This window comes from Dreissena polymorpha, chromosome 12, assembly GCF_020536995.1.
Source record: "Dreissena polymorpha isolate Duluth1 chromosome 12, UMN_Dpol_1.0, whole genome shotgun sequence".
In the NCBI taxonomy this organism is placed as follows: Eukaryota; Metazoa; Mollusca; class Bivalvia; order Myida; family Dreissenidae; genus Dreissena; species Dreissena polymorpha.
Genome location: NC_068366.1, coordinates 22,923,665 through 22,946,779, shown reverse-complemented (window position 1 = coordinate 22,946,779; position 23,115 = coordinate 22,923,665). Strand labels below are relative to the sequence as shown.

At 34.4% G+C, this 23,115-nt stretch overlaps 1 protein-coding gene across 4 annotated transcripts in view; it reads right to left on the bottom strand.

Moving 5' to 3' along the window:
• Window positions 1-2: 2 nt before the first annotated feature.
• Window positions 3-23,115, bottom strand: part of LOC127854166 (uncharacterized) — a 243,141-nt gene continuing 220,028 nt past the window's right edge. For 2 of the 4 annotated variants that reach the window (XM_052389161.1, XM_052389162.1), the window contains exon 2: window positions 6-5,589. In XM_052389161.1, the coding sequence (XP_052245121.1) occupies window positions 2,703-5,576 (2,874 nt within the window). In that variant the 5' untranslated portion in view covers window positions 5,577-5,589 and the 3' untranslated portion in view covers window positions 6-2,702. Of the gene's footprint in view, window positions 5,590-13,844; window positions 13,930-23,115 lie in introns of those variants that run through there. The other 2 variants (XM_052389163.1, XM_052389164.1) reach the window with 2 other exon arrangements.

Genomic DNA, 23,115 nt, shown 5'->3' with positions numbered 1-23,115 from the left:
TGTTAAGGTGGGGGTGGGGTGGGGGGTGCGAGGGGGGTATCATGTGGGGTGTGATCATTAATTTGGGGGGGGATTCTGGGGTGGGGAGTGGGTGATGCTTTGGGTGGAGTCCATTGTGATAAGTCAGGTAAGTGTTGTTTTGTCAAAGTATGAATCAAATCTGATCATTAATAAAGAAGTTATGGCAATTTTAGCAATTTTAGCAAAATTTAATAATTTGACCAAGATAGTCAAGGTTATTCAAAGGTCAAGGTCAAAGTCAACTTGCCAGGTACAGTACCCTCATGATTATAAGAAAGTATTATCAGTTTGAAAGCAATAGCCTTTATACTTAAGAAGTAAAATGGATATAAACACAAAATTTAACAAAATATTCAAAGTTACTAAGTCAAAAAAGGGCCATCGTTCCGTCAAAATGCCAACCAGAGTTATTCATTTTTTCCTGTACAGTTCCCTTATGATAGTTAGCGAGTGTTCCAATTCTGAAAGCAATAGCTATACTTTAGGAGTTAAATGGACTAAAACAGAAAACTTAATCAAATTTTCAATTTTCTTAATATAAAAGGGGCCATAATTATGTCAAAATGCCAGTCAGAGTTACATTACTTTGCCTGCACAGTCCCCTTATTATAGTTAGTACGTGTTGCAAGTATGAAAGCAATAGCTTTGATACTTGAGGAATAAAGTGGACCTAAACACAAAACTTAACCAAATTATCAATTTTCTAAGTTTAAAAAGGGAACATAATTCTTACAAAATGCTTGATACAGTTGTCTTATCTTGTTTATAGATTAAGGTCATGTTGGTAAAAAAGTAAGCAAAACATGAAAGCAATATGTCAAGGGACATAGAAAATATTTATTTGAGGTGGTACGCAAACTTTAACATAAATTTATCAATAATATGCATATTTTAAGTGGAAAAATGTCCATTATTCATACAAAATGCTTGATACAGTTGTCTGCTCTTGTTTATAGATCGGGGTCATGTTGGTAAAGAAGTATGCAAAATATGAAAGCAATATGTCAAGGGACATAGAAAAGATTTGAGGTGGTACGCACACTTTAACATTCCAACACTCACGCTCAGGCCGACACTTGGGAGAGTAGGATAGCTCCATGTAAATTTCATATATAATAGTCGAGCTAAAATAGAAATGGAAACAAGCTATTCTAAACTGTCCAACCTAAATACCTTTACATGAGAACAAAGTCTGCAAATTACAATATACTACATCATTCACACTTAAATACATGTATTTTTATTAATAAGAGCTATCCAACAAACAACTTAAAATGTTAACATATCTTTTGTCCAAAGGGCAAAATTGTCCCAATATTTAATTTTTGTCTCAAAACTACACTTACGTCAAACATGAACTGTTTAATGCCCAAATATAACTTTTGACAGCCAAGTGAGAAATTGACCTTTGATTTACGACACCTGGTAATTGTCATATGTGGCATCTTACATTATGTAGCAATTAACAGTTTAATGACAAAGTCACACTATTGACAAGCTGTTTTATGGCAGAATTGTGCTTTTGACTTTCAAGTGTGACATTGACCTTCGCAGCTGGGAGACGGTGGTTACGTGTGACACGTTGTTTTATGGTAGCTTACAATGTGTTTTAAAATACATCCATATATGGCTAAGTTAAGGATAAGACAGGAATTTATTTTATGGCAAAACACGACTTTTTGTCTTAATGTGGCCATGGCTTTTGAGGTTGAGAGACGGGTATTACATTTGTGTCCAGATATTTCAAATCATCCAGACACTCTTAAAGACTGACAGTGTGTGTGTTATATGCAGCTTGCTTCGAGGAGGCATATACACATAGACACCTCATTCCATTTATTTACTGATTACATGATTCAGGGCTTTTTTCCTTCTTTGGGACCCGCCGAAAATCGGCCCTTTCCCCTCAGATTTTTTTCCCCTCAGCAGGTAAATTTTCCCCCAGACTTCATTTTTTCCCCTTAAAAAAAAAAAATTTTTTTTTTTTTTTTTTTTTTTTTAAACTTTAAATACATAAGTTAATCTGATCCAGTGTAGAAAATATAACATATTGCATAATTAAATTATCTGTTGCCTTGATTTTGTTTTAAAAACAGCAAAATATGTTGAATTGATTATTTAAGACTTTCCTTATTTTCCCCAAAATCCGGCGTTTTGCGCGATTTTTTCCCCCCAAATCCGGCATTTTGCGCGATTTTTTTCCCCTAAAAAAAGGCCAGGCCCTTTCCCCAAAATCAGATAAAAACCCCTGTGATTCATCGAACAAAATGAAAACAAGAGATGTGTTTTTCAGAAACACAATGCCCCCTATTGTGCAGCATTGAAGCTATATATTTGACCTTTGACCTTGAAGGATGACCTTGAACTTTCACCACTCAAAATTTGCAGCTCCATTATATACAAATGCATGCCAAATATCAAGTTGCTATCTTCAATATGCAAAAGTAATGACCAAGGGTAAAGTTTAGTGACAGACACACAGATACACAGACAAACAGGCCAAAAACAAGATACCCCCGATCATTCGATCCGGGGGCATAAAAATACAATTGTGTATACCATAGATGGTTATACCTTTTAATCACACTTTTTTTAATTATGACATTATTATTATTACTTGAGTTGTTGATTAAAAAGGTCAAAAAGCTAAATTCTGAGAGAATCAATTACGTAAGTACTCTCTAAAAGACCGGCGTAGATTCCACATAAGAATACAAACGTGCAGCGTTTATAGCCCTATTAAGTTTTCGAAGCGTTGCCTTCTCTCCTTTTCTGTTCCTCCATTTAACAAGGTACTTGAAAACAAATTCATACCTATTGTTCATACAAGCAGGGTCAGCATACATCTGGTTCAACTCCACATTGCTTAACTTAAGTTCAATGCCAAGCATCCAGCATTCTTTAATACCAATAAGTCTGGCAACTTTTGATAGATGTTTTTCTTCAGCTTGTTGGTTTAAATCATCGCTATCACATTTGTTTGCTAAATCCAGTTCGTTTTTGAACCAATAATGCATAGCCTCTGATCTTTCAACTGGATGACTTTCACTACATGCATCACAGTCTAATTCACTCTCGTAGTTGAACTGTGCCACTCTCAGCATTCCTTTATTGTGCTCACAGATTGTCATAGATGGACATTGAATATACATATCAAATGCTGTACCAGTTCGTGGTGTCTCTACAGAATGGCCAACAAAATCTTGCAAACTCTGACGAAGTTTGTGTCGAACTTCTTGACAAAGATTGGTGTCAATATCAGATGTAAGCTTCTTTGTACAACATGCTATCCTTGCATAAATGATGTAGTCGTTATACCAGATGGTTAAAGTGTATGTTGGGCGAATGGCAAAAATAGCCAATCCGTTGTACATGCGATCTTTGTTTCCTTCTTTTTTGATTTGCCAAGCGCCGATGCATACAGCAACAAGCCTATGGAAGAAAGATGGAGGCATAAACTTTTCGCAAAAAACAAACGCTAAAACTGGGGTTCGTTTGAATCGTTTGCAATCGGGTGAAGTGAATGTCTCTATGGGAGGCGGTGCATTTTTCAGTCGACAAGGAACAATGTGAAAATCAAGCAATTCGTCATTGTTACCTAAAATGGCATCCGTTTCATCGTGTCCACATTTGTTTAGTTCTGTTGCTTTTGGCTTTGCCATAACGTTTAGATGTTCCATATACTTAATGACATCATCTTTGTATTCTTTTATGTGAGGAGGGCTGTTGTTCATAATTTCATCGATAACTTGTGGTTTAAGAATTGCAAGCTTCTCATAGTCTTCCCAATCTTTAAGGACTTGGGGTTGTATTTTATTGAATTGTGTGACAAAACACTTGAAGGCGTCAATGATCCATTGGGGAGCAAGAACAACCAGGTGCTCCAGTTCAGATGTTTTGAAATAAAGGATATTGCCTTGCATGTGTTGTAATTCCAGAAACAATGACAATTCTTGTTTAGAAAGAACAAGTTGGGGCTTTTTGGAACGATTTACTTCTTCAATCTTATCCATGTGTACTAATTGCTCTCCATCATCTCTCAGTTTGTCCAGAGAATGTTCCATATGAATCCATCGAACTGGATACTTATCTGTTCCCCAGTATTCTTGCTTCTCAGCCAAACATTTGATTTCCTTTCTCATTTCAACAAAATCAGGATCAGTTGGAGATAGATTGCTCACTAAGAATGTTTTCTTGTGAATGTGTTTAAATATTGGTGAATCTCTTTCAAAGGACTTTAGTGCTTTATTAAAGTATTCATCCTTTTTGTTTTCTTTTTCTTTATCAGTTCCCTCCATTTTGTCTTTTCGAGTTCCAACTAAGATGACAGTTGGTTTTATTTCCCCTGTTGTTGACTTATAACCACTGCACATGTGGATTGCATTCAACCAAAACTTAAATACATTCAAATACGTACAGTCATTAACTAAACCACACCAAATTCCGCTACCATCCAACTCTTTTAAATCTTCATCCAAAGGTTTTGTCATGTCCATCAGCACTAAGTAGATTGACCTTTTATTCAAGAAGAACTGGTGAGTTGAATAGTACAGTGTCTGGCCTGCAAAATCCCAAACAGACACAGTGATCTCTTTTTCTGTTTTTTCTAAAGAAACTTTGATGTCCTTTGATGGTTTATGGTTGGTGTCATTCTGCATCTTTTCTACCAAAGGTGAGCACATTTGTACAAAATCTTGTTCATGCTGTTCAACATTGTTCCTCCTTTGCACTGGTTCAGTATGTATTTGATTTTCAGTTGGTAAAGCATCTACTTTGTCTTCTACATGTGAACCATCTAGGCTATCAGTGTCATCAATAGAAGCAGTTGCTGCATAAGTGTTCACTGGCATTTTGTCGAAAACACTTTCCAACCTTTTTATATATTTCTGTGACCTGTGTTCCTTATCCAAACACCAATCACCATCTTCCATCACTTGGCACCTGTGGAGATCGATACCATCGGTGCTTAACGGTGTGATGTTTTTATCTCTAAAGTCTTTAATCAGATTGTTCACAAGTGAAGTCTTCCCCACACCAAACATGCCAACAACCATCAGGCGTATATTCTTAACTTCTTCCTCTCCATCTTGTAATGCTTTAAAAAAAAGCTTAATGCCTTTGTCATCCAACTGTTTCACAGCATTTGGGATCTTATCCAACATATCTGGGTCAATTGGTTTTTCAGCAGCACCAATATCCTCATTGTAAACTTCCTTCATCACATACCTAGCGACATTTTGTTGATTCCAGATAACAAGCAGGATTTTAATGATCTCTTTGGTCTTACTAACTGAAAACTGTACACTAAAGCCAAGAACATTGACAAAGCGCCTCATATAATCTGTCAAAACATTGTAATTTCTATCATGGACTGACTCATGGGCAATTTTTGTGATTATTTCTTTTAGCAATGGCATACTTTTTTCCTCTGTAATCTCGTCAGCCAGTGACCGTAAAATGCGAGCAATCTCCAGTGTTTGAGGATCAATTCCCTCATCATTGCCCACAACAGGGGGATCAGGGGGATCATCAGTTGTTTTGCTCCTTTCTGCCATAATGTAGTTTACCCTGAAAAAAAGGATTAAGATATAAAGCAGTTAGGTTAAATTATCATACTAATGAGGTATTAAAATTTAGGTTTAAAGAATGTTCACTCAAGGAATCTGAATGAAAGCCGATTCCAAAGGAAATCAAATCATGAAGTTTAAAAAAAAGTGTTCCAGCCCACCAGATTTGAAATGCTATGTCATATCCATTTCCATTTAATAACTCTGTTTTCGAACATTCTTTTAAAGAATATAAATAAAAAGGTCATGATGGCACCAAAGATCTAACCTCAGTCTGACAAAGATGAGGGTTTCCTAATGTACCTGTGTGACCTATTATGAATAATTCTTGATTAAAGTTTACAACCTATCATTTACATATAGTTTATTATTATGTTTATTACCTCAACATTGTACTATATAATTATAAACATAAGTAATGCATAATCCTATGTACACTCTTAATCATAGGTTATGATTTGATCATAGATAAAATATATAAATCTCACAGAACAAACCTTAGTGGCTGAAAGAAATACACTAATTTCAAGTATTATTTTTATAATTCATATTATGTATGTGCCAAATAAGACTATAGACAGATAGACAAACAGCATATCTTTATACAAAATTAAGACTTTATATTTTAAATACATGTTACTCATGTCTATTATGAAAAGTAGTATCTACCTAACTTTTGGAATGTGATGAATAATACAAGTTTATGCATTATCCCCAAAGTCCGATTGACAAGTGTACCAAGTTTCAGCAAATGTGTACAGTTTTTAACAAGATATCACAGGATTCAGTTTGGCAAACTGATTAAATGACACAACAAGAGCTGTCAGAGGACAGCGCGCTCGACTATTTGAGTGCTTGACAGTATAACGTAAGCCATCATGGGGTAATTGTTCAAATTATTCAATAAGGTCAAGGTAATAGTTCACGTATATTTTCCACAATCTATTGAACATTTGTAAAGACATAAAACAAACTAATAAGATTTAGTTTAAAATTTGATAGCAGTAGCTTGGGTTGGAGGTTTGGACGGTCCTTCAAAAGTAAATAAATATTTGTTGGTTTTTTTAACCATGTTTCAAAGAAAAAAAAACTCTTTTTGGGTTGGGTGGGGGGGGAAGTGAGAGGGGGGTTTAATGTGGGGTGTGGTCATTTATTAGACGATCTTTCAAAAATAAAACAAGAAACTTTGGACAAAATAATACGATGGATGGTTAAGCAACTTGAAAATTTCAAAGGGCCATAACTCTCTAAATTAATCATCTAACCAGAACCCACAAATAACAAGCACATCTCCTCAAGGTAGTTAGGCTTCCCATAAAGCTTCATCGAATTCCAGTCAGTAGTTGGGGAGAAAAAGAATTGACTAGAATTGCACTATATGTACAGTTTATAGAAAATTTCAAAGGGCCATAACTCTGTGAAGAATCATCCGACCATAACCGGCCGATAATATGCACATCTCCTTTTGGTAGTGAAGCTTCCCATAAAGTTTCATTGAATTCCGGTCATTTGTTGCTGAGAAATAGCCCAGACAAGAATAGCACAATATGTACAGTTAATGGAAAATTTCAAAGGGTCATAACTCTGTAAAAAAATCATCTGACTAGAACCCGCTGATAATATGCACATGTCCTCTTGGTAGTGAAGCTTCCCATAAAGTTTCATTGAATTCCGGTCATTAGTTGCTGAGAAATAGCCCAGACAAGAATTGCACTATATGTACAGTTAATGGAAAATTTCAAAGGGCCATAACTCTGTAAAAAATCATCCGACCAGAACCGGCTGATAATATGCACATCTCCTCTTGGTAGTGAAGCTTCCCATAAAGTTTAATTTAATTCGCGTCATTAATTGCTGAGAAATAGCCCGGACAAAATTGTGCATGGACGGACGGACGCATGGACAGACGAAGCGGCGACTATATGCTCCCTATTTTGGGGGAGCATAAAAAAAGGGAAAAAAAAATTTTGGGGTTGGGGGGGTTGAGAGGGGGGTATAATGTGGGGTGTGGTCATTTATTAGATGATCTTTCAAAAATAAAAAAAGGAAACAAAAAATTATTTTATTTTTTTGGGGGGGGGGGGCAGGGATTCTGGGTTGAGGCGTGGGGTATTGTTTGGGTGGAATCCATTGTGGTATTAAGGTAAGTGTTGTTTTGTCAAAGTATTAATAAAATCTGATGATAAATAAAGATGTTGTGGCAATTTAACTAAAATTTACTCTTGACCTTCAAAGTGAAGGTCATTCAAAGGTCAAGGTCAAATTGAACTTGGCAGGTACAGTACCTTCATGAAATAAGAAAATATTTGAAGTTTCGAAGCAATAGCTTTGATAATTTAGAAGTCAAGTGAATCTAAACACAAAATTTAACAAAATATTGAGTTACTAAGACAAAAAAGGGCCACAATTCTTACAAAATGCTTGATACAGTTGTGTGCTCTTGTTTATAGACTATGGTCATGTTGGTAAAGAAGTTTGCAAAATATGAAAGCAATATGTCTATGGGACATTGAAAATATTTGAGGTGGTATGCAAACTTTAACATAGATTTATCAATAATATGCATATTCTAAGTGAAAAAAGGGCCATATTTCTTACAAAATGCTTGATACAGTTGTCTGCTCTTGTTTATAGGTTGGGGTCATGTTGGTAAAGAAGTATGCAAAATATGAAAGCAATATGTCAAGGGACATTGAAAATAAATGGGGTGGTACGCAAACTTTAATAAAGATTTATCAATTACATGTGTATATGCATATTCTAAGTGGAAAAAGGGCCATAATTATTACAAAATGCTTGATAGAGTTGTCTGCTCTTGTTTATAGGTTTGGGTCATGTTGGTAAAGAAGTTTGCAAAATATGAAAGCAATGTGTCAAGGGACATTGAAAATATTTGGGGTGGTACGCAAACTTTAACATTTGCAAGCTAACGCTAACGGGAACGCCGACACCGGGGTGCGTAGGATAGCTCCACTATATATATTTCATATATAATAGTCGAGCTAAAAATAGATGGTCACATATAATTTGGGTGAAATTAGGTCAAAAGATAATTAGCTTGTTCCAAACAGTAAGAAAGGGAAGGTCAAAAGCAAATTAGCTCCCCTATGCTGCTCCTATGGACTTGGTCAAATAAATAAGATGTTCAACTCCCATGCCATTGTAAAGCTTCAGCTTCAACACACTTGCTGCAATCAGGGCCCCAACAATGGAGCACTTACAACTTTTCACCCTATTAGTTTATTAAACAGACTACTTTAAGTTTAACTCAAGTATGAACAGATAGATCCATGTTTTTCTTGCTTTTTCATATGCATTTAAATGCTTTAATTTTCCCAAATACAAAATTGTCTTCTCATATATATAGTTTAAAGGGACTGTCAACCACGAATGACCAAAAAAGAAAAGTTCTAAAATACCGTATTGTTTTACAATTATTAGTTTATATTTATTAAAATATCACGACTGGTATATAACATTACTTGAAAAAAGTTCATATTTTCAGTATATTCGGTAATAAAATTTTGCGATGTGAAATCGAAAGTACATCACGAAAATTGGTGACATAATGATATACACACTATAAATAACACAAGTAGATTGATGATTTTATATTTAAAATATATGCAATTCACTACGCATGCACACTTTGCATTCCTGGGTAAACCATGTGACAATGATGATCAATCTACTTTCGTTATTTATAGTTAACTGGTCGTTACCTGGTAGACATACCAAGTAAAATTTATTACCGAATATACTGAAAATATGAAAACTTAACAATTTTTTTCAAGTAATGTTATATACCAGTCGTGATATTTTAATCAATAAAAACTAATAATTGTAAAAAAATGTGGTAATTTAGAACTTTTCTTTTTTGGTCATTCATGGTTGACAGTCCCTTTAAAAGGAAAATATGACCTAATGGTTGTACAAACAGATCAGGGACTGTGTCAAAACACACCATTGTGTTTCACTGTGAAAACAAAGTAAACAAGTGAATTTAAATATGAAAGTTGATTTTTTTCCAAAACAATTTACCAAACACTATTTTAATTACTTGTTGGAATATTTCAAAACACTTGTTTAATATAACATATATCTTTATTCTTTAATTTCCTTCAAACAGAGACCTGTAGAAATACTGATCTGTATTTGAATAGACTTACAACACCATCACTTTATTCTGCAGAGGCTGATTCCAAAGCAGATTCATTACTCTAATGAATGAGTATTTTTTTGAAGACATGTACTTACTGAAAATATTAAACAATAACCTGACAATATCCAATTAAATTGTAGATGGTATATTTAGATCTAGTGATGTACACTTAATCTACGTGTAATTTGTTGGCAATTGAACTCCAAATTTTATAAAATGTAATAATAATTACCCATTATTTATAAATATTTGAATACTATTGCTCGAATGGTCATTGTCGGCTCTGGTACAACTTAAATGTACCCTGGTTACTCTTAAGTATACTTAAATGAACCCTTGGTATGGTAAATATACTTAAATGTACCCAGGAATTCTTACACTAAATTTGAGCATTGGGCTCAATTGGTCATTGTCAGCTCGGGTACTACTTACATGTACCCCCGTTTAAGTATACTTACATGTACCCCGGGTACGGTAATTATACTTAAACGTACCCGGTCGATATAAGAGTAGACTGTACCTGAGTTGTATTCCCGCCCCAAATCTGATGTCTTAAAGCGCGCTACCAATTAACGTAAAATAATATTTTTTTATCTTAAACAAACTTCTCTTTTTTAAAAACTGCATTAACATGCTTTTTGAGTACGAGTTTTGATAATATAGAGGCTGTTTAACAGAAAATTTGACATAAATGTGAACATCATTAACTTAAAAAAAAATAGCCCTCAATGACTGATTTAGCGTTAAAATCCCCGAGAACATTTAAGTATATTTACCGTTCCTGGGGTACATGTAAGTATACTTTAGAGTACCAGGGTTGCATGTATTTAAGTGTAACAGGGTAGTCACTCACTAATGCTTTAATAATACTAACCCAATCAAGACTGTGAGAGAATGTCAGTGTGGGTGCTAATTGGTGACTGAATGAAGTTACGAACACTGCATGTTTTTATGTGGGATGTTTTTAGCTATAGAGTTTCACTGGTTTTATACACTAGTATAGTGTCATTCGTTAATAAAGTCTCGTAAGAGATAGATGTGATTTCAAATTGGCATTTTCCATTTGCCAGTAACTATTTATTCTAAGACTTAGTCTTCTGGTCGCTGGCCATCATTTTCATCATTATCGACATATCTATAATAAATAATATGTACAACCAACCCACTTGTGTTATAAATACACAACCTGGCTACATAAGTTGTACCTGAGCAGACAATGACCAATCGAACAATACTATCACAAAGTATTCTGGTGTAGTTTAAAAGGAACATCTACATGCATAATTGGTAAGATACATAATACTGTACTATGAATTTGTTTTGTTTTTTAAATAATTGAATGATCAATTTAATAAGATGGTCCGGGATGATATTTTATCACAATTGTCACAATGAGTTAAAATAAGAAAGTAACAATTCACAGACGATGTGATAAATCCCTGTAACTATTGTTTCACTCACTTAAAAAACAACAATTCCAAGTACAGTATTATGAATCTTTACAATTATGCATGTAGATTTCCCTTTTAAACTACACCAGAATACTTTTTATTAACATTATCAAATTGTAAACAAAGACTAAGAGAAAGAGCGAGGTTCCAGGCCTGCGCACGCATGTCAATAGCGAGCTGGGTAACAGCGATTTTATTTTGGGTAATGACGCACTTCTGTCGCTTTAGAAAATGCAAGTGCCCTACCTTGTCAATATCTATATATATAGTAAAACTATCTTTTTTTTTAAAGAAGACGTTTTGTTGGAAGATTTTTATTGATTTAGAATGAGTATGCATTATAATAAACAACAGGTAACTAAAAAAAATATTTAAAAAAAAAATAAATAAAAAAAAACAACAAAAAAAACAAACATTGCCATTGAGCGCCTATGGGTGCTACAGCTGATTTCAAATTAATTTAGTACAAAATTCCACAAATAAATATTGCTATGTCTATGCAGAGCTCCAGATAAGGGTCATATTTTCGTAATTAAGAATTATTTTCAACTCCGTTACGTATTTATTTTAAAATCTGGTCGTACCATTAAGAATTACAAAATCAAGTTACGAATATTATGTTTACATCGGTTCGTATAGATTTTTATTGAGTTCTTTTCGAGTATTAAAGATCTTTTCGGTGCAAATTATATAGAATGCTTATCGGGTTTGTTTAAAGAAGCGCATTTTTTCCAATAAAAGCGGCGTGTACTGTCTATCCGTCGAAAAAAATATGGCTTCGCCCAGAGGACGTCCTAAAAAACTGCTAAGCGTGCAAAAAAACTCGCCTAGTGTACGTAAAGAGAGCCGAAGTTGAATGTTAAGAAAGACATTATAGAAAAGATCTTATAATATGACACCCATTATTATTTATTTTAGGTCATTTAGAAAGGTTAAGAATTATTATCCAAAACTTAGTAGTAACGTTAAGAATAAAATTTCAGAGTTAAGAATTATTTTTGAAAATCTGGTAGTAACGTTAAGAATTTCACAAAACCTTATCTGGAGCTCTGTCTATGAACTCATTCAGTTGATTGAATCTATATTTGATTATACAGTCAAGTTACAATTACCAGATCATTACCCATAGCGGATCACTTTGAAGTTCAAGACTGCGTATCGCGATAAATAGTTGACATTTTTAGATGATATTTTGCACACAGCATCTTCAAGGCCTGTACTTTTAAAACACATTGATTGAGTCTTAATCAGGGCTACTCTTTGTCAAACATTTCGACATGTTTTGCTGACATGTATATACGACTTTGTTGACTTCCGTCTCGTTTCCAAATCGAGGTTGAACATTATTCGGGGCCACATGATATAACTCTGTTGAAAGTAAGAAGTTTACGCATTAATTTAAAGGCAATTTAGTAGTATTTCTGCCTGCAAAAGTCTATTTCACTTTTGATTCGTGTTTAAGATTTTGCGACACCTTGAATGAAATGAAGAATTAGAGCAATAACGGATCAAGCGTGATAACATGCGTATTGATAGTATATTATATTTAAATATATGCAAATCTTGTTGATTCTTTCAATAAATGATCTCAATCGTAATGTTTTATTTATGTTCCATGTTCAATATCGATGATTAGAAATGAATCAAACAATTTACATGGTTTATAAGATGCCAATATCTTTTAGATCTATTTAGGATTTTCAACAGATAATTCACACAAGAACACCATGCGTAAAGTTTAGATACAATATCACATATAGAAAACAATTAATAACAAATATATATATATATATATATATATATATATATATATATATATATATATATATATATATATATATATATATATATATAATTTATAACTGGCAATGTAACTTGTTCATTGGTAACAACTCAGTTCATGTTGCGACAGTTCAAAAAGCGTGTTAGATTCCCTCCTTAGTGGTTTTGATCACGTGATCCGTTATGGCTACAACTGATCCGTTAATGCTAGTCCAACTTGTTGACGCTCTCAAATATTAAGCTAATTTTTATATAGGCCCATATAAAAAGTATCTCTAAATTCTTTGCGCGTCTTATAAATGAGACTACCGTTAATGCAAGAATTATGAGGCAAAATAAAGGTATCACAAATACATTTTGCCTGCGTTTAAAATTAAGACTATGCGCTGAAACAGTAAGTAAAGGTAATATTTTATCAATCTGGTGTAAAAGAAGTCTCAAGACATTTATTGCTTTTCACCAGAACAACTTTATTACGCTACTGTTCCGGTATTGGTAACTTGGCTGTACTTACACTGTTATAAAACAGGCAATATTCAATTTGGCGTTGTTGCTTTTGTATTGCTATCACATAGCCATCCAGAACACAAATGGGACACATACAAAGTCTGGTTAACTATTAATTGCTTAATCTGTCATTGAAGCCTCAATGTATTAACAGAGAAGTGTTGAAGAAATAATTTATGGCCCACATTCTTTGTTAAGGACATATCACTTCCTGAATTTGAAATGGTCGTAGGTGGCGAAATCTTTTGGACACATTTTTTGACGATTTAGAGGACAAATTGATTTTGATCAGATGGATAAACTTTACATGCATATTTCTTGATAACAAACACATAGCGAACACTTAGATCTTACCTAGTTTTCAAAATTTATTCTTTGATTTCATCGCCCACTTTCGATTTTAAAATCGGAAGTAGGAATTTTTTATTATGAGGTTACACAATACTATGAACATCTTCGTACTAAACGTCCTAAGGCGTAAAACGACTCAAGATACAAGATACAAGATACAAACTTTTATTTCAAGTCGGTTAACAATAAATAACAGTATAACATTAGCTATGTATAGCTATTGACCGACACATATAAATAGTAATATGGTTATGTACAAGGCATAAATAAATAAATAAATTTTCATATTTCTTGTTAAAATATCAAAGGCATATTTAGTTTACTAACAAAGCACATGATAATAACTTAGCAACTATAAAATAACTAAGCAACTATATAATAACTTAGCAGCTATATAAAAGATATAAACACATAAAAAAGTAAGCTTGTAATTAAAACATAATTATTTACTTAAAGGATTTACAATAGTTGTGATGAAAGTATATTTACTTAATAATGATTAAGCTTATTTATAAAAAAGCATATATCACAGTGTGCATGAAACATAAGAAACATGCAAGCAACAAGCAGCCAAAATTTTAGCAACTTAAACAAGCAAGCAACAAAAAGCCAAAATTTAAGCACTTACATATTTAATGAAAGTATATTTTACTTATAATGATTTAACTTACATATTTATATTAAAATCAGGTTCGTTGCATGAGTAAAAAGAAAAGCGTATATCACAGCGTGCATGCAACACAAAAGCAAGCAAGCAACAAAATCTAAAAAATGTAGCACCTTAAACGAGCTAGCAACAAGAAGCCAAATAAAAAGTTTTTTTTATTTTTAAGCAACTAACATATTTAATAATAATCAGTTTCGTTGCATGAACAAGCTTATATCACAGTATGCATGAAAACATAGAGCATGCAAGCAACAACAAAAAGCAAAAATTTAGCAACTATGTTTGATACATGCAATAGGAGCAGCGGCAGCTCTCACCGTCCCAAGAGCTAACCAAACTGGAGAACTGGTTGAAATGTAATTGGTCCCTGAAATGTTGGGGGAGAGAGTTCCACAGTTTGGCAGCCCCGAAACGGAAAGAGTTGATGCCGTAACTTGATGTTCTTACTTGGGGGATTTCAGCAGTTCTGGTGTATCTAAAAGAATAGGAATTAGATTTAAGATTTACAAGGTCATTAAGATAAATTGGAGTTTGATTATTGACTATTTTAAATGTTTCCAAAATAATTGATCTTAGTCTCCTAATTTTTAATGAAGGCAATTTTGACTTATTCAATAAATCGTCATAAGTTGAAACATAATCGTCATAAATAAATCTTAATGCTCTCTCTTGAATTTTTTCCATTTTCTTTGTATTTACTTCCCCACAGTAATGCCATACTACAGGACAATAGTTAAAACTAGATAGGATAAAAGAATGATAGATGGTAAGTTTACCTAATTTGCAAAGGTGTTTTCCAATTCTTTTCAAAACATTTAATTGCCTTGAGGCTTTTTTACATATGTTAGATATATGGCTATTAAATTTAAGTTGAAAATCGATTGTGACACCTAATAATTTTACTTCTTCATCACATTTAATAGTGTGATTATTTCCAAGATTGAAGGATGTAATATGTTCTCTAGATTTTTTTCCAATGGCAATGCCTTGAAATTTATCTGGGTTGGCTTGCATTTTATTGTTTGAAAACCAAGCTATTAGTGTTTTGCTATCTTCTTCAAGAGTACTAACAACGTCTGTTAAATTCTGTCCTGAGTATGAAAGGGTGTTGTCGTCAGCATAATTATACAAGCTGCTATTTGAAATGAAATAAAAAATGTCGTATATAAAAATGTTAAATAAAACCGGCCCAAGAATAGACTCTTGAGGAACTCCTTTGTATAGGTGTAAAAACTGACTATTTAAATTTCCCATACGGACACACTGTTTTCTATGTGAGAGGTAACTTTTTAGCAAATCGGTTGAGTGTTCGGACACACCATATGCTTTAAGTTTTAGCAGTATCAAGTCGTGAGGGAGACAATCGAACGCTTTAGATAGGTCCATTAAAATTGCAGCAACAAATTTATTTTCATCCAAGGATTTTTTCCAATCTTCTATTATTTTTAAAAGTGCAGTTTGGCAACCATAGCCTTTCCTAAAAGCAGATAAAAGAGGGTTAAAATGATTGTTAAAATATGTTGTTAATTGTTTATTTATTGATCGTTCGAAGATTTTGGACAGTGTGGGTAAAATACTAACTGGTCTGTAATTTGCTTTATCTAAATTACTATTTTTTTTATGTAATGGTTTTACTTGAGCTATTTTAGGTTTATCAGGGAATGTTGAATAACTAATACTAGAGTTTATAATAACGGTTAAAGGACCAGTCAGAACAGGTTGAGCTGCCTTTAGCAATTTACTTGATATACCATCAATGCCTACTGCCTTTTTAGTGTTTAGTTTTCCAATTTGCTTTCCTACAAAATCTTCACTGACAGGATTGAAGGTAAAACATTGATTAGGTTTGATATTTAAGGATATCATAGATATGCTAGGGTGATTTTCATCAACTGTTATGGATTCATTTCCTATGTTTTGTGCCACGTTTACAAAAAAGTTATTAAATATTTCCCCTACTTGTTCTTGATTAGTAATAAGCTTGTCATTTTCGTTTAGAATGGTGTCTTTATTGATATTACTGCCTTTGTTGGTTAAAAAAGGTTTGACAGTTTTCCAGAAATCCTGAGATTTGCATCCCCCTGTACACCTTTCAATGAAGTAATTATTTAAGGATTTACGTTGTATTTTGGTTACAAGATTTCTTTGTTGTCTGTAATTTTCCCAATTTTTTGTATTCTTGTTATTTAAATATTTGTTATGGAGCATTCTTTTTTTATAAATTGCACTTTTTAATTGTTTATTCATATATGGCACTGGTTTCTTTTGGACTTTTTTCATTTTAATTGGTGCATGTTTATCAGCTACATTTAAAAAGTGTTCCTCAAAAGTATTATAAAGTTTATTTACATCTGGTTCGTTAAAGTCGACACGTGAAAATTGTGTTTCTAACTCAGTTTGAAAAGAAATGATATCAAAATTGTTAAAACTTCTGTAATTTCGATATTCTTGTTTTTTGGTGGGTATGCTATGTTTTAGCTGCACGCCAATAAGATTGTGAACATCACTTAAGCCACAATTAAAGTTACAAGTTTTCCTAAAAGCTACCCCGCTTGTAAATCGACCTCATATTTATAGGAGTACATCACAATAGCACTTGGAAAAAACGAAAACTTATAATAATTTTCAGTAGTATGGATCTGTCTGTAGGAGAGGGGATGCATGTAGTCCAACTTGTTGAAGCTCTCAAATATTAAGCTACTTTTTATATAGGTAATATTTGGAGCATATAAAAAGTATCTCTAAATTCTTTGCGCGTCTTATAAATGAGACTAGGATGCATGTGACGGGTGAATCTGGTGGGTCGCTCGATATATGATGGTAGGGGCACAGCCACTAAACCTTGAACAATTTTGAAAAACATTATTAATGTAGTGATATTTCGTCTGTCTTGTAGGGTCTGCCAACCAAGTTCCTGTTGCATGTAGGAGACACTGTCATACGGGGAATAGTTATGTTTAACCCAGCGGACTGCTCGGCGCTGTACATTTTCAATTTTTTGTATATTTTGTAAAGTGTGAGGGCTCCATACGGAAGAAGCATATTCAACCTGTGGTCTAACCATGGTCTTGTATGCGAGCTGGCGAATGTTGGAATTTCTCGTCTGTATGTTCCTGCGGAGAAAACCAAGAGATTTATGAGCGTTATTTGTAATTCTATTTATATGGGTGTTCCAGGAAAGGTCTTTTGAAAAATGTCCACACCTAAATATTTTGCATTGTCAACAGTTTCTAAAATTTGTCCATGGAGCCTGTAATTAAAAGAGAATTTGATTTATTTCTGGTTATGTTTCAAACTTGACATTTACTTGGGTTGAACTACATGTCCCAAAGATGTTCCCATTTCATTAGTTTATCTAGATCTTCTTGTAGAGTGGGGCAGTCATGCATATTGTTGATTGTAAGGTATACGGCAGTGTCATCTGCAAAAAAGCGAACTTGAGAGGTAATAGATTTAGGTAAGTCATTTATATAGAGAAGAAAAAGTAACGGACCAAGCACAGGCCCTTATGGTACCCCGGATGTCACTGGTACCTCTGATGATAGTTCTCCATTTAGAGCAACCCGTTGAGTGCGACCTACAAGGAATGATTTAATCCATGAGAAAGTATCTTTATCCACACCATGTTCCTGTAATTTGAAAAGCAGTTTGAGATGGTTTCCTTTTTCGAACGCTTTGCTGAAATCAAGCAACATTAGATCAGTTTGTTTTCCAGATGTCATATTTCGTGCCAGGTCATCAATGAGTTGTAGAAGTTGTGTTTCGCGGGAACGCTTTTCTCTGAAACCATGCTGTAAGTCATAAAGTATGTTATATTTATTGAAATTAGCGGAAACATTAGAAGCAACTATATGTTCTAAGGATTTACATAAAATACAGGTGAGAGAGATAGGTCTGTAATTTGCTGGGTCTTCTGTGTTCCCTTTCTTGAAAAGCGGTATTACATTTGCAGATGTCCATACTTTTGGGAGAATTCCGGAGTCCATGGATTTCTGAAAAAGGAGTGTTATTATTGGAGAAATTTGTGAACTTAATTCTTTTAGAACAAGAGGTTTGATGTTGTCTGGACCTGCTGCCTTGTCTGGTTTAAGATTTGATAGCAACTTCTGCACCCCATTGACACTGACTGTGATCTTTGGCATTGTAGGAAATTTTCTGAAAGATGAAGATGAAATTTCATTAAGATTTCTGAAAAAGGAGAGGCATGATTGAGAAAGGGTAAGGGGGGACATAGGTGTGAAAACGGATTGGAACTGTTGGTTCAACACTTTGGCCTTTTCTTGATTCACTGAAGTTGATTTTCCTGAAACATTGTCAAAAATAGTAGAAATACCTTGAGCGTCTTGTTTGGAGTTGTTTAAGAAACTATACAGTTTCTTCGGATTAAAGTTGGATCTGTTTTCTTGGGCGTCAGGGTCTTCAACGCCTAAAATAGACTCGATATATTTATTATAAGCAATTTTGGTATTTCGTTTTATAAAGTTTTTAATGTTTAGGAACATATTTCTGGTCTTATGAGCTCCATTGTTTTTGAGTCTGAAATAAAGTTTATCTCTTTTTCTCATTAGACGTTTTATTGGTTTGGTAATCCATAGTAATGATCTTCTTGTACCTATAGTTTTTGAGGGAATAAATTGTTTAATACCAGTTGATATCTCATCTGAAAAAATGACCAAAGCGTTAATGGCTTTAATCCGTTTCTTTTTCATATTTATACTTGAATATTCATATTATTAATGTAGTCGTTGTTGTTTGCTTATTTACGGCCTTTTAAATACCGCTGTAAGTAGTTTACAGTCAATTCGTACCTAAGACAACTCGCACGTACAGTAGCATGTTTTTTGGTCAACTCGCACGGTAGTCAACACGTACCTTATTCAAACTTTTGATGTGTTAAATGGTTCTAGATGGGTAATTTATGTTTACACACACATGAGAAACACTTGTAGAGTTTATTTAAATACTGTTTCTTTCAATGTTTTTAATAAATAACAAAGTTCACTTAATTGTTTATCCACAAAATAACATGGTATTCAAGATTTATTCCAAAGGCACAATTATAGCAGACATACATTTAAAAAGGTTAACACATATGTTTGTGGTTTTGCTTTTTATTTCAATATTTACACAATATATGTATTTTAACACACGTTTTCATACACATTGTAAAATATCAAAGCTTTACAATATGTACACAAGCAATGGGTTTTTATTTTGTGCTCACTCATCCTGTACAATGACCACAACCTGGCAATCTGCGTTGCTATTTGCGTGCGTCGCTGATAGCGGGTAAGTTGAAACTCAATTACCAGCTGCATGTTTCGTAGCGCAAGCTGATGTCTTCCTCTTTAGAAATAACTGGCGTCACTGTCGGTAGAACCCCAATTATCAGTATCACCAAGAGTTGAAGTAGACGACACAGGGCAAATCTGAAACAAATGAAGAGCCCCATGGTAAGGTGTCTGGAAAGTACTAGTAAAAAAATATATATGAAATTGACCCGATGCATTATGAACGCTGTATGTTAACAGAAATTATGGAAAGTCGCACAATGCCTGTTCATTTACAAGCATCACATGAGACTTAACTTGTATTCTTTAATAAAACTGACTGAAAGAAAAGGCGAAGGTCATATATTCTGAACGGATCTGTGTTCCATTCTGTGCCGAAGTTGGGCAGGGCTTGCATACAAACGCTATTTCCTTTCCATCGCGAATGGCGGGAAAGTACTCTTTTTGGGTAATGCCTACAATGACGAAAACATTCAGACCGACAGACCGACAGACAGACATTCAGACCGACAGACAGACAGACAGACAGACAGACAGACAGACAGACAGACAGACAGACAGACAGACAGACAGACAGACAGACAGACAGACAGACAGACAGACTGACTGACAGACAGACAGACAGACAGACAGACAGACAGACAGGCAGACAGACAGACAGACAGACAGACAGACAGACAGACAGACAGACAGGCACGCAGGCAGGCAGGCAGACAGACAGACAGACAGACAGACAGACAGACAGACAGACAGACAGACAGACAGACAGACAGACAGACAGACAGAACAGACAGACAGAGAGACAGACAGAACAGACAGACAGACAGACACACAAACACACACACAGACACACAGACACACATACACACAAACACACAGACAGACAGACAGACAGACAGACAGACAGACAGACAGACAGACAGACAGACAGACAGACCGACCGACCGACCGACCGACCGACTGACGGTACAAATACGCGTTGTCTGTCAAACAATTAGTTCCTTTGATTTAATAAAATTGACACAGGAAAACATTGAAAATCATTTTAATTGTTGCTGTTTTTTTCCATGTGTTTCGTATAAATGTTTAATGATACCAGTACAAGGATGTACCAAATAATTGACAGATCTTAACTCTTTCTTCCTGTTGCAAAGTGTAAAGAAATATTAATAGGGACATGACTGTGTTATACCAAATACTAGATCCCGTAAGAGTTGTCTCTACTGTTAATTTCGCATTAATATGATTATGCTTTATTGTTTGTTGTACACTTATAACTTCGGTATGAATGAATAAGCCTTTAAACACATAAGACTTAGGTGATATTAATTACACCGGCAAGACTACAACACTTCCACACCCACCTCCAACCTGCTGCCCCACTGAACTGGAAAACGCAAAACGTGTGAAAATTTTATCGCTTTTTGAAAGTTAATGTTATTTCATTTTCATAAAATGAAAAAAGTCAGATAGTGAACATATATATGGGAAAAAAAACACTTGATACTGTGATTTGAGATTATTTGGTCATGTCATACTGTTAGATGAAAGAGAATGTTATAGAATACTTAGAATACATTATGAGGAAATGACATACGATCACAAAATGCATATGCGGATCCAATGGGGGTGGGGTGTACCCCCTCCCCCCCCCCCCCCTAAAATCGCCAAAGTAAAGTTAATTCATTTGATGTTTCACACTTAACTATATCTAAATTACTTATCTAAACTCAATTCGAGAAGAGTTTGTCAAAGCCTTCGAAATCACTAATCTTGTGGAGCGCCCCCTGGACCCCCTAGCAGGGTGTTTCCCTGCACCCACCAGGTGCCCTAGCGGCCCCTGAACCCCCAGTAAATCTTTCAATATCCCGTCCCCCTTCCCCCCTAACCAGAAATCCTGGGTCCGCCCCTGAAAGGTACAGTGTGCGGCTCAAAAGGGGCGGAGTGGAATGCCGGTCTAGTCGGGTGATATTTTCCAATAACTTGCTTAATCCAAACTTTTTGCGCAATCTTGTAGTTATAATTTGGGAATCTTAGCACAGTATTTCAATTTGGCAAAATTACTTCAAATTTAATCAAATGTTGATACTTTTGTATCTACCAAACCAGAGGGGAAGGAGTATCGCAGCATGAAAGTGCAGAGCTCAGCACCTGTCTTTCTTGCGCTAGATGGATCGAATTGTTTGACATTTAAAGGTAAACGTAGATCCATATTACAATTGCAACTTAGCAGTGAGCCTTTAATTAACCACAACAATGTGAATTCGATTTTAATTTTACGATTATATTTGTGGTTATCAAAAGCAGCATTTAGGTTGCCGTGGCGTAGTGGATATGGTGGCCACCTAGTGACCGGGATGTCACGGGTCCGATCCTTTGATCCCGGGTTCTAGTCCCAGGAAACGGACTCAAGAACGTTTCAATTAGCCTAAGGCTTTCGAAGCATTCGAGCTTAATAAAAATGTTTCAAATGAAATAAACTAAGCAAAATACATGAAGTTGAACTGTAACATTTTTGACAGTTAGTTGTATGTGCATACTAATCTCTTGATATTTTAAATATTGTAACACAATTCGACGTCAATGGTAAATAAGAACTTTAAGTTGTTTTTTGTTTGTTAAAGGGGACAAACTCGTTCAGTCAAACTCATATACTACACGAAGTAGTAACGTCTTTTTGCGATGAATGGTTAACAACATCCTCATTCATTTAAACTTCGATTTTTTTTCAGCGAAGACAGACAATACCGGTAGATTAAGGTATAGCTTTTACCTTTTATGGTGTTTTAAACAGAAGATCAGCAGATGTCTAGAATATTCACAAATAGTAAAACGTGTTTTATCTATGTAGTTTATTACACATGTTCATCGTTGTACATGTTCTTTTTTTTCAGCGCTCAAACTCGAATTTACGATCACCTCATAACATGTTATCAAAGTTATTAACGCCAAACTCGATATATCGTATATGTACTTTCTGTATATGTTTACATTTTGTATTCACATTATTTCTCCGCATAATGACAAAAGGGTACTTTCAAATGAAATGCTCTACAATATGCAAAGAACAAGTATCATCGAAACTACTGCAGTCATAGTATTTACATAACAATTTACTAGAAGGGACAAAATGATAGCGACGGCTTATGCGATTAACAGGTTTCAAAAGCAATATTATCTTTTGATAAGCTTGTGAAAAAACCTAATATTATCCGTTGGAACAAACAACGCTGACCCATTTCATCCACAAATTAAAAAACTTTGATTTTGAAAGAATATGGGGTATGTCAAGTATAGTTATTTCTATATTTAGAAT